Below are 14,213 nucleotides of genomic sequence, written 5' to 3'. Positions count from 1 at the left end.
CCCTTTTCCCCAGTCTTTCCTTGTAACTTGATTCCTTGACAGTGAGAACTATCCTTGTGACTTTTCCCTGCTCCACTCCTTTGATTCAAGTCATTTTTATATATGGTTTGGCAGCCCAAACTGAGCACAGTACTCAATTCAAGCGGGGAATATCCTTTCATTCATTTTTAACAAAGAGGCTGCCTCTTTTCTAGCATCTCATTTGTGCAATTCTTATTTCAGCCTCTTAATGCTGATTATTGATCTGTTGATGAGAAGCTTAGATCTGCAATATTGTACAAGCACACTCACTCAGTAAATTGAGCTGTTGTAGCCTTTAGGAGAATTATTGATGTACACAATAAAAGGTTTGACAAAGGGGTATAGTAATTTAAAATACAAGATCTCGAATAACATTCACTATTAGTAAGAATAGCCGAGGAATGATGGGGAGATATCAGCAGATGAAGATTTAACATGGCCATTTAACTTTCCTCTGCCACCTATCTTAATGGAAATGTTAAACCTACTTAAATAGATAGGTTGTCACTTCAGTTGAATTTGCAGATTGGCGTCACAGGTTTGCTAATGTCACTACTACTGTGGCTCACTCAGTTGGTAGCAGTCTTAGCTCCAAATCTGGGAACTGTGGGTTCCAGTCCTGCTCCAGACACTTGAGTACAAAACTTCAGCTGACATACTGAGTGCAGTACTGAGGTGAGGATGCCTCTTGGATGAAATTTTAAACCATAGGTCTGTCTGCTTTGAATGTGAAAGATCCCATGGCACTATTTCAAAGAAGAGCGGAGAAGTCCTCCCCTGTGTCTTGCAAATACTTAAACCCTTTGCCAACATTACTAGAACAGGTTCTAGCCATGACCTGCCTGCTACTGAGCACCTCTTCCTGGTTTTCTCTGTCAATTGGGGAGGACTCCCTTGGTCATCCCTCGGAAGGAGAACCACTCGCCATTAAATGACAACCTGGAGGGTATGCAGGGAGTCAACACTAAACCGTGGGGCCATCCGTGCATGTTCCTCTGCCATTAGTGATGGGTAACAGTTGAAGTTGATTCTCGTCAAGCTGTTACAGTTTTTGAGCTTCTGCCCTCAGCCTCCAGTGACTCATAGTCAATCAGGTGGCAATGGGGCTGACAGGGTTCCAGCAGCCCTTCTGCCTACAGTTGCCCTTCACTGCCTTCCTATTCACTGCCCTCTGCCCTTCTCCTTCAGATGCCCCCTTTGAGCAGACTGGCACTGTTGCCGCCCCTAGCATATTCTGCCCTTGAATCCATCCCATTATTTTGCCAGCCAGGGCTTGATTGAAGTGGGAAGTTGGGGGGATTGGGTGCGAGTAGATGTTACACCTGCTTCTATATCCATGGGATCCAAACTTTCCCTACTAAATTCTGCCCATAAGCTTAAAGCAGTGAGAAATGGGCCTTCAAAAAACCAACTGAAGGATAATGGAAGCAGTGAGTACTTGTAAGAAAAGTGATGTTGAGGCAACGGGAAGTAATGAATGGGGTGCCCCGGTAGTTGGTTCTAATTTATGTCCATAGCTTAGATTCAGAAGTTCCAAGCAAAATTGCCAACTCACCAAATTAGAGAGCTGAAGTCAAGTCAAAGAAAGCAGTCAAAGACCCACAGGAGAAGTTAGAATCTCAGTGAGGGGACATGAAATTCAATACAGATATCAGTGAGTATCATCTAATGGAAGAAAACCTGGGCAGAATACAAACTGTGAAAAATGTCTGGGTAGCTCAAGGTGTGGTTGAAAGGCCGTCCTTGCCTGCGCCCACCCTCTGAAAGAGCTCCTGTTTAGTTTAATTCCCCTGACCATGACCATTGCTCTTTAAATTTTTATTTTTAAAATAATTATCCATTTCTGTTTTAAAAGCTATTATGTATCTTATTTCCATCATTGTCCCTGGCAGGGCTTTCAATGTCCTAAGAACTCTCTACATATCTCCCAGCCTCTGGTTTCATGCTTTTCAGATAGATCTTAAATTTATAGGGCTAAATTTTACGGCCCTGTTGTGGTGGGGACGGGGCTGTAAAATGCAGCGAGCTCTTCGAAACTTCCTTGACTGGTGGAACCAGAAGATCCCGCTGGTGGGAGGGGCCGTAAAATTCCATCCATAGTCTCTACTTACCAAATCGCCAACAAGGGCAAATCATTTCTCCTTGTTTCATTTATCATAATTTTGATAACTTCAGTCAGAAATATTGTGTCCATTTTGATGACAACACATGAGAACAATGTTTAGATCACATTGAAAGTACAGAGTAAAACCAAAGGCTGATCTCTAGTATCAGAGGATTGAACGATAAGGGAAGACACACTGTGGAATGAAAATTGAGCGGGTTTTCTAAAAAGCTGCTTCCACTCCGTCTGATTCCTGCCCTATCTACCAAGATTTACTATTGTGGTTTTCATACTCACACGCCAATAGTGACTGCATTTCATTGATAATCCATTGGCTGTACTGCCTTAAAGGGCAATTTGAGGGCAGGGTAAGATGCAATTTAAATATATGTTCTTTTGTTCCCTTGAACTTGTAATCTGGATCAGGCTTAGCTATACGAAGTGAGGAGACAACTAAGGAGAAAATGTATAGAAGATGTAAAACAATAAAGAAAAGATATATATGGATTAATGAGCAGAGTGAGGAAACCTATGGCAAGGAAAGGAGTGCTAATGTCTGGAAGAACCTTTTCATACAAAGGGTATTCCATACTTTGAACTGAGTTCCCAAGAGAGCAGGAGGTGGAAATTTTAGCCATAAAGACCCAGTTGCATGCTGCAAGGTTTTAATTTCTTTTTAGCATGGATAGAAGATTGTCTGTCTGGCAGGAGGCAGAGAGTGGGGATAAGGGGGTCCTTCTCAGGATGGCGGCCGGTGATTAGTGGAATTCCGCAGGGGTCAGTGTTCGGACAACAACTTTTCACTTTATACATTAATGATCTAGATGAAGGAACTGAGGTTATCCTGGCTAAGTTTGCAGATGATACAAAGATAGGTGGAGGAACAGGTAGTATTGAGGAGGCAGGAAGGCTGCAGAAGGATTTGGACAGGTTAGGAGAATGGGCAAAGAAGTGGCAGATGGAATACAACGTGGGGAAGTGTGAAATCATACACTTTGGTAGGAAGAATAGAAGCATAGACTATTTTCTAAATGGGGAGAGAATTCAGAAATCTGGAGTGCAAAGGGTCTTGGGAGTCCTAGTCCAGGATTCTCTTAAGGTTAACTTGCAGGTTGAGTTGGTAGTTAGGAAGGCAAATGCAATGTCGGCACTTGTTTCGAGAGGACTAGAATATAAAAGCAGGGATGTGTGCTGAGGCTTTATAAGGCTCTGGTCAGACCACATTTAGAATATTGTGAGCAATTTTGGGCCCCGTACCTCAGGAAGGATGTTCTGGCCCTGGAGAGGGTCCAGAAGAGGTTCGCGAGAACGATCCCAGGAATGAAAGGCTTAACATATGAAGAACGTTTGAGGACTCTGGGTCTATACTCGATGGAGTTTAGAAGGATATGGGGGGATCTGATTGAAACTTACAGAATACTGAAAGGCCTGAATAGAGTGGACGTGCGGAAGATGTTTCCATTAGTAGGAGCGACTAGGATCCGAGGGCACAGCCTCAGAGTAATGGGAAGACCTTTTAGAACAGAGATGAGGAGCAACTTCTTTAGCCAGAGAGTGGTGAATCTATGGAATTCTTTGCCACAGAAGGCTGTGGAGGCCAGGTCATTGAGTGTATTTAAGACCGAGATAGATAGGTTCTTGATAGGTAAGGGGATCAAAGATCACGGGGAGAAGGCGGGAGAATGGGGTTGAAAAACTTATCAGCCATGATTGAATGGCGGAGCAAACTCAATGGGCCAAACGGCCTAATTTCTGCTCCTATGTCTTATGGTCTTGTGGTCTAATTTTTTTCCTTAAGCACATGGTCTAAAATGGGCTAGGTTACCTTTCTCATTTGCACTTAGTTTATGATTGTTGTAACAGTGTAGGATTTTTCACCATTCTTGTGCGTGGTTTGTGGGTTATAAGAATGGCTTGGCTCAGGGAGCTGTGAAAGTTTAATGCAGATGCCTGTTTGCAGGGTATGTCCAGACTCGGTAAGTGAGAATGGCATCCAATTTTGTTAAGGTGCTTTAGCCATGACCCATATGATATTGCAACAGAAGGGATTAGACATTGTTCTAAAGCCAAGGTGACATGTAGAACATATTATTTAATGACACACCGTAAGTAGGCAAATCCCTGCTTACCTGAACAAAGACTGTAAAAAAGATGACCACTATAGTAGCTGTGGTGAACAACTTCTTCTGAGGGAAATTTGGAAGTAAGAAAACAAGGGAGAAACAGATTGCTCCTCGCAATCCGCCGTAGGCTATAATGAACTGATCCTTTCTCGTTACCACATTCACACGGAACTTATTCACGATAAATGTCAGGAAAATGACACCTGAAAACAAAAAAGAAATTGAGAAGAAAATCTGTTACAGACATTGGTAGCTACTGGAAAATCAGGGGATGATAACATTGAGAAAATGAAATTCTTTTGCTTTCACAAGTCCCTGAACTACAGTTCAATGATCTTCTCAGGAATAGGCTCTTGTTATCTGCTTCCTGCAAACTGAGTTTTCTCAGTGTCTTTTTTCAATTAAGTTTGACATTAGCAAAAGTATTACAATTCACCAGAAAAACACATTTTTAAAAAATGTATTCTTTCATGGGATGTGGGCACTGCTGGCTAGGCTGGCATTTATTGCTCATTCCTAATTGCCCTTGAGAAGGTGGGGGTGAGCTGTCTTCTTGAACTGCTGCAGTCCATGTCTACAGTGCTGTTAAAAAGAGGGTTCCAGGATTTTGACTCAGCGACAGTGAAAGATGCTGTGCAGCTTACGGACAGTGGTGTTCCTATGCATCTGCTGCCCCGTCCTTATAGGTGGCAGAGGTCGCGAGTTTGGAAGGTGCTGTCAAAGGAGCGTTGGTGAGTTGCTGCAGTGCATCTTGTAGATGGTACACACTGCTACCACTGTGCATCAGTAGTGGAGAGAGTGAATATTTAAGGTGGTGGATGGGTGCCAATGAAGTGGGCTTCTTTGTCCTGAATGATGTTGAGCTTCCTGAGTGTTGTTGAAGTTACACACGTCCAGGCAAGTGGAGAGCATTCCATCACACTCTTGACTTGGGCCTTGTAGATATGGTGGACAGGCTTTGGGGAACCAAGAGATGACATCTACCAAACAAACTCTTCCTAAACTCTGCCTGAATGTCACACTAAGATTATTGCAAATCTATGCACAATACAACAGCAGGTCTGCTTCACACATTGTCCTTTGTGAGTCAAGTTAACATTTGGTGAGACACTGCACTCTTCACAAAGTCTTGCTTGACAGAAACTTTGGACTTGAGAAGGAATCCTTTGCTCCATGAGAATCCATTCCAATCTCCCAAGAATTGCCCACAAAATTTATCTTGTGATGTACACCTTTTCTTCAGCAAACATTAATCTTTTTGGCCACTATACATTCATACTTCAGCCACAAAATGTTGCTAAAATACATACATTTCGAAAAAGAAGGTATTGGTTAGTTCATGCCAATTAGATTAGGATTTCAATTCCTAGAGTGTAAGTTCACACAACACAACAATGACTTGAAATTGGACTTGGTTCTACAGTGAGCATCATCTTGCCAGAGTATTATGGTGCCTCAGTTGTTGCAAAACTGGTGGGATATGGGATCCAATCCCGTGATTATCCACATGGATAATTAAGTGCCTCATTAAGTGAGGCAACCGGCACAGGAATTTGTTCGTCCACACGGAGAGAAATAAAATCAGCGGCTTTCTTATTCCCAAGCTGCTCTCTTATTAAAGGTTAATTTCCTGAACAAGAACACAAGAAATAGGAGCAGGAGTAGACCACATGGCCTGTCATGCCTGCTCTGCCATTCAATATGATCATGGTTGATCTTGGGCTTCAACTCCACTTGCCCACCTGCTCCCCATACCCCTTTATTCCCTGAGAGATCAAAAATCTGTCTATCCCAGTCTTAAATGTATTCAACAATGAAGCACCCACAACCCTCTGGGCTAGAGAATTCCAAAGATTCACAACTCTTTGAATGAAGTAATTTCTCATCTCAGTCCTAAAGGATTGGCCTTTATCCTGAGACTGTGCCTCTATGTTTTAGACTCCCCGACCAGCAGAAACAATCTATCAAGCCCCTTCAGAATCTATGTTTAATTGACATTGCCCCTCATTCTTCTAAACTCAGGAGAATGTAGGCCCACTGCTACAGTGAACACTGTGGCAAGGAGAAAAAAATGGAGCATTAAAAAGGTATATACTTGTTGTAGTTTTGATGGACTACTTTGTCACATTAGTTATAAAATGGGGAAAGAATGCCATTTGACTTGACGGACAACTGAAAGTGAGTGCTCATGGGATGAGACCTCCAGGAATAAGTCCAGCTAAAGTTGCTGACTCTGTCTTTTCTAGCTATTAAACGTTCCAAAGACATGTCTTAGTTTCATGCTAAACCATCTCTGTGCCCTTCTTGGCTGGGGAACATTATGGGATGTGTGTGGGTGTGAAAGGGGGGAAGGGTGAGCAAGTTATTGAGAAGAGAGAGAGAAAATAAATTCTAATTACCAACTGCTCTCCAGACAAGGCAAAATATCATTGTGAAACATACATAGGGCCAACTCCATTCGTGCTTGTCCCCAATAGTAGAAACACCGAGGAAAATAAAGATGAGGGTCTCACTCACACTGCTCCACATCTTCATGAAGTATTTGATTGTAGTGTGAGACTTCTGAGAGATATTAGCCTCCACATATCGCTTCATACTCATAGAGCAGGCAATAATTCTGAAAGATACATTCACATAATATTAATTGAACCAATTGAAGATTTCCCTTATCAATTTAATTGACATTATCAATGCCTGGGTTGCAATTACTTTAAATATTGTTAATGTGCAAACCTGCATTCTGTATCTGCTAGTTATTAGTCAACTTGACCTTCTCCTTAGGAACATAAGTGAATAGTAACAGGAGTAACATATTTAGTCCTCAAGACTGTTCTACCATTCAATGAAATCATGACAGATCTGCAATCTAACTCCTTTTACCCTCTTTTTCCCCTTACCCCTTAATACCTTTGGCTAACAGAAAATTTCAATCTCAGTTTTAAATTTAACAGCATCACTTGCTGTTTGCAAAGAAAGTTCCAAATGTCTACCACCCTTTGTGTTTGGAAATGATTCCTAATTTTCACTCCTGAAAAGCCTGGCTTGTCTTCCCAAAGAAACAACTGATGAACCCTTTGTAATGCTCTCAAAATTCAGGAAAGCTGACTGGATCATACTGCAATTGCAATAAATAATTCTAGTTAATGAAAAGCATTTATTTAAGTGTCAGCTGTGGTTTTGTTGGTAGCACTCTCACCTTGGATCAAAAGGTTTGAGGCCCAATCCAGAGATTTGAGCACACAAATATTGGCTGCCATGCCAGTGCAGTACTGAGAGAGTACTCACTGTCATGGGTGCAGTTTTTTGGATGAGACATTAAACTGAGGCCCACCTGATCTCTCAGGTGGACATAAAAGTTCTCATGGCACATATTTCAAAGAAGAGCAGGAGAGTTCTCCCTGGTGTCCTGGCCAATATTTATCCTCAAGGATATCACTAAAAGAGATCATCAGGTCATTACTGCATTGCTGTTTGAGGGAGCTTGCTGTGCACAATTTGATTGTTGCATGTCTTACAGCAGAGACATCATACAGAGAGGCAACAAATGCTGGGCTTGCCAGTGACACTCACACCCCATGGACATTTTTTTTAAAAAATCACACAGCCCACCCAGTCTGTATTGGTATTCATTTTCCACATGAACAGTAGTCCTCATCCTGTGTGTCTTCTTTGCTCCACTGGCCCTTTAAGTTCCCTTTCCTTCAACCCCCATCTAATCTATTCTTAAAGATTGGCATGATCTCTGCTTCAATGGCTAACTTCACAGAAAACTCTGTGAAAAAAAAGGGTTAGAAATCGCTTTGCATATTGTTGCCACTGGTGATGCTACTGAGGCTTAGAGTGATTTTTGTGCTGCAGCTTCCTGTACGGCCCAGACAGCATGGCTGAGGAGAAGTGTGCACATGGGTGTGTCAGCTGCATGGATGATGAGACAGCTCCACAACCTAAATGGCTGATGAGATGCCAAGATTCCAAATTTGGGCAGATTGAGTCTTGGCCACAGACTTGTGTGCCACTCTTGAAAACAACCACAGAAAGGCAAGGTAGGCCCTGTTCTAGGGCTATTTAAAGGAACATTCAAGTAGTTATAGGTGAGGCATTTGTTACTTACTTTTGCTCAGGCACAATTAGTAGAAGCATTGTGGTGAGCTGCTAGAACATTTGTGGAAGGTTCTGGGAACAATAAGGGAGGAGAGAAGAGTACGGGATTCAAGCTGAGAGAAGGGGTAGCTGTTAAATTACCTCTTAGCTCTGCAACCTGACCAGTAGATAATAGAGGTAGAGAGGAGAAGTTCTGTGAGAAAGGAGGAGGAACACACCTCCCCATCAAAGGTCCTAGCCACCATGGGTAATCCAGGAGGAACTCTCCAACATTCCAATAAGATAGGAGCAATGCCTGAGAAGATGGGCATAGAACTGTGTCACTTCCTTCAGCCCCACCTGCAACCTCATGGTAGGGTGATGATGACCTTTCCACTGGCTGTGAAGGTCATCACCATCCTCATTCTTACACCTTTAGATCCTTCCAGGCAGCAGTGGGAGACATCACCAATATATTACATTGGAGAGTTAGTCCAAGCATCCCAGAATTGATGGCGGTCAAGTATACCAAGCAGGTGTTCACCCTGTTCTCCCACAGGAGGCAGGAGCAAGGTCAAAGGGCACATGGGCAGAATTTTTTGCCTGGCGGGCAGGTGGAGCGAGAGTGGGTGGGCGCGGACCTGACTGCTGCCCGCGATTGGGTCTGTGCCGCCATTTTACGATGTGCGGGTCAATTAAGGCTTGCCCAGTGTGAATCACAGCTCCTGATGACAGCGGGATTGGGCGGGCAGCGACGGGACTGCAATGATTGCTGGTCCAATGGTGACCCAGCAGCCTGATTAACAAAGCTGCTGTAGCCTTTCAAAGGCTGTGAAACATGGCTAGTGGAAGGGGTCCCCAGAACACTGCTGGTGAGCAGGTCAGACAGGAGGATAGGGCTGGCTGTGCCCTCATTTTTCAAATGATTGCCTTACTGTCCTCCTCAAGGAGGTGGCAGCATGGCAGGAGGTCCTCGTACCCCAAGACAGGAGGAGGAAGCCACCCCACATGGCCAAATATGCCTGGGAGAGGTGGCGGGGATTGTGAGTTCCCACAACATGATGCAACGCACCTGGATCCAGTGTCACAAGTGCTTCAACGACTGTTGCACTCGGGAAGGGCGAGTACCATGTTGGCATTGGTCACTTAGCCCAGCAAATAGGCTTTCCCCTGGTGCCCCCACCCCCCCACAAGCCCGAGTGTAGTGACTGCATTGAATAATTGATGGCATGTGCCCTTCACTGGGTGGGCCAGCAGAAATTGCCCATGCCAAGGTCACCCTGAGAAGGTGGTGATAAGATGGGTTCTGCACCCACAACATGTGGTACACTGAGACCTGCATTACTGTTTTGGGGGCAACCTGGAGGAGCTGCACCCAGGCGCAATGCTGGAACTCCAGGACATGTCCAAGTCAGGTTGATGACATGCTGGTAGGGGAGTTTCAAGGTGATGTTGGCACCTATTGATCTGCTGTCCTCTGCACTCCACATGCTTGTGCCTCATTGCAATGGAAGGTTAGACCGTATGATGCCACATGTGATGTAGGCAGCATTTGGCCAAGGGGGATGTAGGGGGACAGGCTTGGCATCTTTGTGTGAGTGTTCAGCAGCAGTGGGGTGAGGAGGGACTGGAGCCCTGCAATGTCCCACTCTGGTTGGGGTGGACCATTCACAAAGAGAATCCAGGTACAAGCAGCACTAATCAAAGGTCTTCTCTCCTTTTCAGGAAAAGAGTGCACATAAGTGGGTGAGGACTGGCAGAGCGCCGGCCCAGGTGCGATTCTCAGCTGCTTCGAGCAGGAGGCCCTAAATCTGTGCCCAGGTCCACCGGTGTCGGTGAGGCTGGGGTATAACGGGCAGGTATGTATGTCCAACACTGATGTGACCATTGTTCTCCCAACAGCCATGGCAGTGCTGAATGTTCAGTGATTGAAGTTTGCAACATGGCTTGACCATTGCTTATGGAAGGATGAGCGCATAATGATCCGGGGGACAGGGATGCACTTTGTCATTGTCTCCACGTTAACTGATCCAATGTCCTTGTTCTTCCTTTCAGCATCAGTGGAGCAGGGCTGGGAGGAGGAGCAGCAGAGGCCCTGAAGTCTCACCAGCGTCACACCATCTCTACCAGGCAGGCACCAGCGCAGATACTAGCACCTCAGTGGGAATTAGAACATCAGCTAGTATCCCGAGACGCAGCTGTGAGGGCACTTCACAGTCGCTGGAGGAGCTGGCAGAAACAGAGTGCCCATGACGCCAGCAGTCGGAGGACTGCAGGGGACCAGGCACATGCTCAGTTGGTAGCTGATTATGTGCCTCTGGAGTTGTCTGCAACACAGCAAATGCAGGGAATGTGGCTGGGTGAGCATCTGGTGGAGATATATGAGGCTATGCTTGGCTTGGTGTCCGTGGTGGAGGAGTCTATGTGGATCATCGCCGATTCAATGATCCTCATGGCGGAGCACCATACGTCCTCCATGGTGAGAGTGGTGACTCTTGTGAAGAGGCTCCTCCAGGAGACCAATCAGGGCTTCCTGGGCATGCGCTCAGACCCGCAAGCCCTCACAGCGGCATTGACCTCGGCTGGTCAGTGCCAGCATGGGAGATGGTCTGGGCACCAAGTTTGCCAGCTCCTCTCAGGGTGCTCCTGATGAGAGTGGCAGCTCCTCCTCCCCTCTGCCAGTGACCGTTACATCCGTTGAGGCTGCAATGACTGGGGAGATGCCAATGGTGGAATTGGCAGCTTCCTCCCAGGTGGGGCCAGCACAAGCTCCATGAGCCAGAGGACGGCCGCCAAGGTCATCGAGGCCAACAGGACAGCAGGGTCAGCAGCCTGTCTCAGATGCCAGTCCCAGAGATGGGGCAGCACCAAGACGTAGCACCCAAAAACGAAAACATAAGGCACCTTAGGCACATCACGGGTTTATCACTGGTGCTTTTGTGTTGGCCCACAATGAGGTCTTTATGAGTTGGTGTGATGTTTAACACCTTTGTCATTTTGTCCTCTTAAGTTCTTTTTGTTGTAACATTAAATTCAGGCATTTCACCATAGCTGAGGGTGCCTCTTTTCTTCTGCAGGTGGATGATTACCAATAATGTAATGAGTGCTTTGTGGGACATTCAGCTTTGTTAACAAGGCCCTTAGTTAATGTTCCTATCCAGGCAGATTTTGCACTCAGGTATCGAGTATAGAGCCTGCAGCACGGGCTTGTACTGGAGGTCCTTATGTGGTGTGCTAGCTGAAGGTTCGTTGGATTAAAGCCTCCCGGATGTCCCTGTCTCCCTGCAGTATGTCCAGGTCAGCATCTACCCCCTCAGCATTTCCCTGTGCACGCTCATCCTCACAGCTGGAGTCATCGTGTACAGCCGCAGCCACTGCGTCGACATCTTCATCTTCCCTGCATCCCCCCTTTCCAGCGCAAGATTGTCAAGAGTGCAGCATGCAACCACTATCAGTGACACAGGATCTGGGGGGGACTGGAGTGCGCCCCCTGAGCGGTCCAGGCATCAGAGGCACATTTTGAGAAGACCGATGGCTCTCTCCACCACAGCCCTTGTGGAGGCGTGGCTCCTATTGTACCGCTGCTCAGCTTCTGTTCTTGGATGGCAGAGAGGAGTCATGAGCCACCTTCTAAGGGGATAGCTCTTGTCACCCAGCAGCCAAACATCCAGCCGGACAGGAGCACTGAAGAGCCTTGGCGCCTGGGAGTGTCGGAGGATGTAGGCATCCTGCGTACCATGCATAGACTTGTAGAATCTGCATCCTGTGATCACACACTATTTGCACGTTCATGTTGTGGAAGCCCTTCCTGTTGACCTTGATGGCCACATGTGTGCAGTCTATAGCACCCTGGATGCAGGGGAAGCCAACAATGGCTCGCTGTGTCTGGCTTGCCTGGACCCAGCGGTAGTGAATGAAGGTCAATGCCTGAACGGAGTGTCTGTAACCTGCTTGACACAAGCGTGAACAGCTAATGGGAAACACTGTAAAGATCACCCACCAAGCCCTGGAAGAAGCCAGAGGTATAGAGGTTGAGGGCAGCTATGACCTTTACAGCCACTGGCATGGGGTGTCCACCCACACAGTTCGCGGAGATCTCAGGTCCAATCATCTGACAGATATAGTTGAATGTCTCCCTTGAGAGTTGGACCCTCCTTTGGCACTGTACCTCAGTCATATTGAGGTAGCTGCTTCGCCGCCTGTATACCCTGGCAGCAGGATAGTGGTGTCTTCTATGGCCCCTTCCGCCTTGGACTACCTCTTGGCCCTGCACTCTTGTAACTGCACCTCTCCCCCCAAAGGTGGCTGAATGTGCACTCCCGGCCTTCTCCCCCTTCTAGCCCTCCCTTCCTCCTCAGAGGAGGTGCCTCCAGTGAAGAGTTCAGCTCCCATTCCCAGGCTATGGGAAGGCTTCCTGAAACCTGCAGGCCCAAGAAAGATTCTTCACTGCAGAGTGCTGACCTGAAGGTTGTGAGTCCAGTCCAAGCAGCTGGTATGCATTTTGAAGTATTGCAGATCACACAGTATCAGCAACTTTAAAAATCAATATTTGACAGAGCACACTCACGATCCCACTGAGCCCTCTTATCCCATCCATGAATGAGGTTTATATAAATGTGTCCTACCCGCCTGCCCATTGTACCCATGCGACAACCTGAAGATCGCACGGGCACCAAAAAATCGCCGTCAATTGGTGCCTCAAGGGGCCTGTTAATTCATGGCGGGTGCACATCAGATATCATCGCGCGTCTGCCCAGCGAAACATCACAATGGCATGCAGTGACGCCGGAACGCTTGTCTGACATCACCGCGCATCATTTTATGCGGGTCCTGCCCCCGGACGCCAACGGGAAAATTCTGCCCATGGTTCTGCCAAGCTAATGAGTTGCCCGATGGTGCAGAATGCCATTAACTACATCAGTGTGACTTTCCAGGCACCACCAGCGCCCCCCCCACCACCGCCCCCCCCCCCCCCAAGGCCCCCACCATGTCAACGGGGAGATTCAGAAGCTATGTAGCAAAGCGTTTGGGTGACGTTGCTTCCATAGCTGAATAGCCTGAGGTGTGTGGAGGCAGTAAGAGGTGGGTGTGATGCCTGCAGCATTGTTAGGTTTGTGAGGGTCAAGTGTTGTTGGTGAATGTTAGGCATGAGTCCTGAGTTGCCAGGGAATGCTGCTTGGTGAGTGGTGGGGAGTGGTGTATTAAGCAAATTGGGAGGTTGGTGATGTAGTGGATGTAAGATGCAATGCATAGATGAACTTGACCACCCATGGGAGGTCACTGCATTTTTTCTAGCACTGTTACCATGTCCTTCATGTCAGACCCTGGACATTGACCTCCCTGGCACTTTCTTCTGAGGTTGGTGCATGGATGATTTCTGTCCTTCTCTCTCAGGTTCACAGATCAATACTGCCTCTCTCCTGGGTTACCAGTGCCTCTACAGTGGCATCACTGAGTCTAGGAACTCTCTCCCTTATTTAGTGTGTCATTCCCTTTCACCTTGACTCTTCCTAATTGCTTTACCAACAGCCTTCATCTTAGAAGTGCAGCGTCAGTTTAACAGGGAGTGAGTCTTTCAGAAAAGCAGGTTGGCTGCTGAACAACGTTACTGGGTTCCCCTGCTGAGCACAGGGGCAGCCAGCAGTGGTAAAAGGAAGGAAACAGCGTGGAATGCACTTAGCTGCTTGCTACAATCATGCAGACATCATGGGCATGCCAAGTCAGTGCGTTTCCCATCTTGATCTGAACAGGAGTTGGCAGCTCACGAATTGAAACCCCTTTGCCCAAAAAAACAGGGTAAACCAATTTTTAGACCGAGGTTTCTCCTGCTCATCTGAAAGATTTGTAAGTTTAGAGGACCTTCCTGGTATCAGATGTGTAATCTG

The 14,213-nt window shown here is 46.6% G+C and overlaps 1 protein-coding gene across 1 annotated transcript in view; it reads right to left on the bottom strand.

Annotated features, from left to right (window-relative positions):
* LOC121282464 (sodium/hydrogen exchanger 2-like) overlaps window positions 1-14,213 on the bottom strand; it is a 196,807-nt gene that overhangs the window by 98,803 nt on the left and 83,791 nt on the right. The window contains exons 5-6 of the mRNA XM_041196168.1: window positions 6,648-6,865; window positions 4,255-4,451 (exon numbers count right to left, since the gene is read on the bottom strand). Of these exons, the coding sequence (XP_041052102.1) occupies window positions 4,255-4,451; window positions 6,648-6,865 (415 nt within the window). The remainder of the gene's footprint in view (window positions 1-4,254; window positions 4,452-6,647; window positions 6,866-14,213) is intronic.

Source organism: Carcharodon carcharias, chromosome 9, assembly GCF_017639515.1.
Source record: "Carcharodon carcharias isolate sCarCar2 chromosome 9, sCarCar2.pri, whole genome shotgun sequence".
Taxonomy (NCBI): Eukaryota; Metazoa; Chordata; class Chondrichthyes; order Lamniformes; family Lamnidae; genus Carcharodon; species Carcharodon carcharias.
Note: the sequence above shows the minus strand (reverse complement) of the source record. Positions and strands in the feature narration are given on the sequence as shown.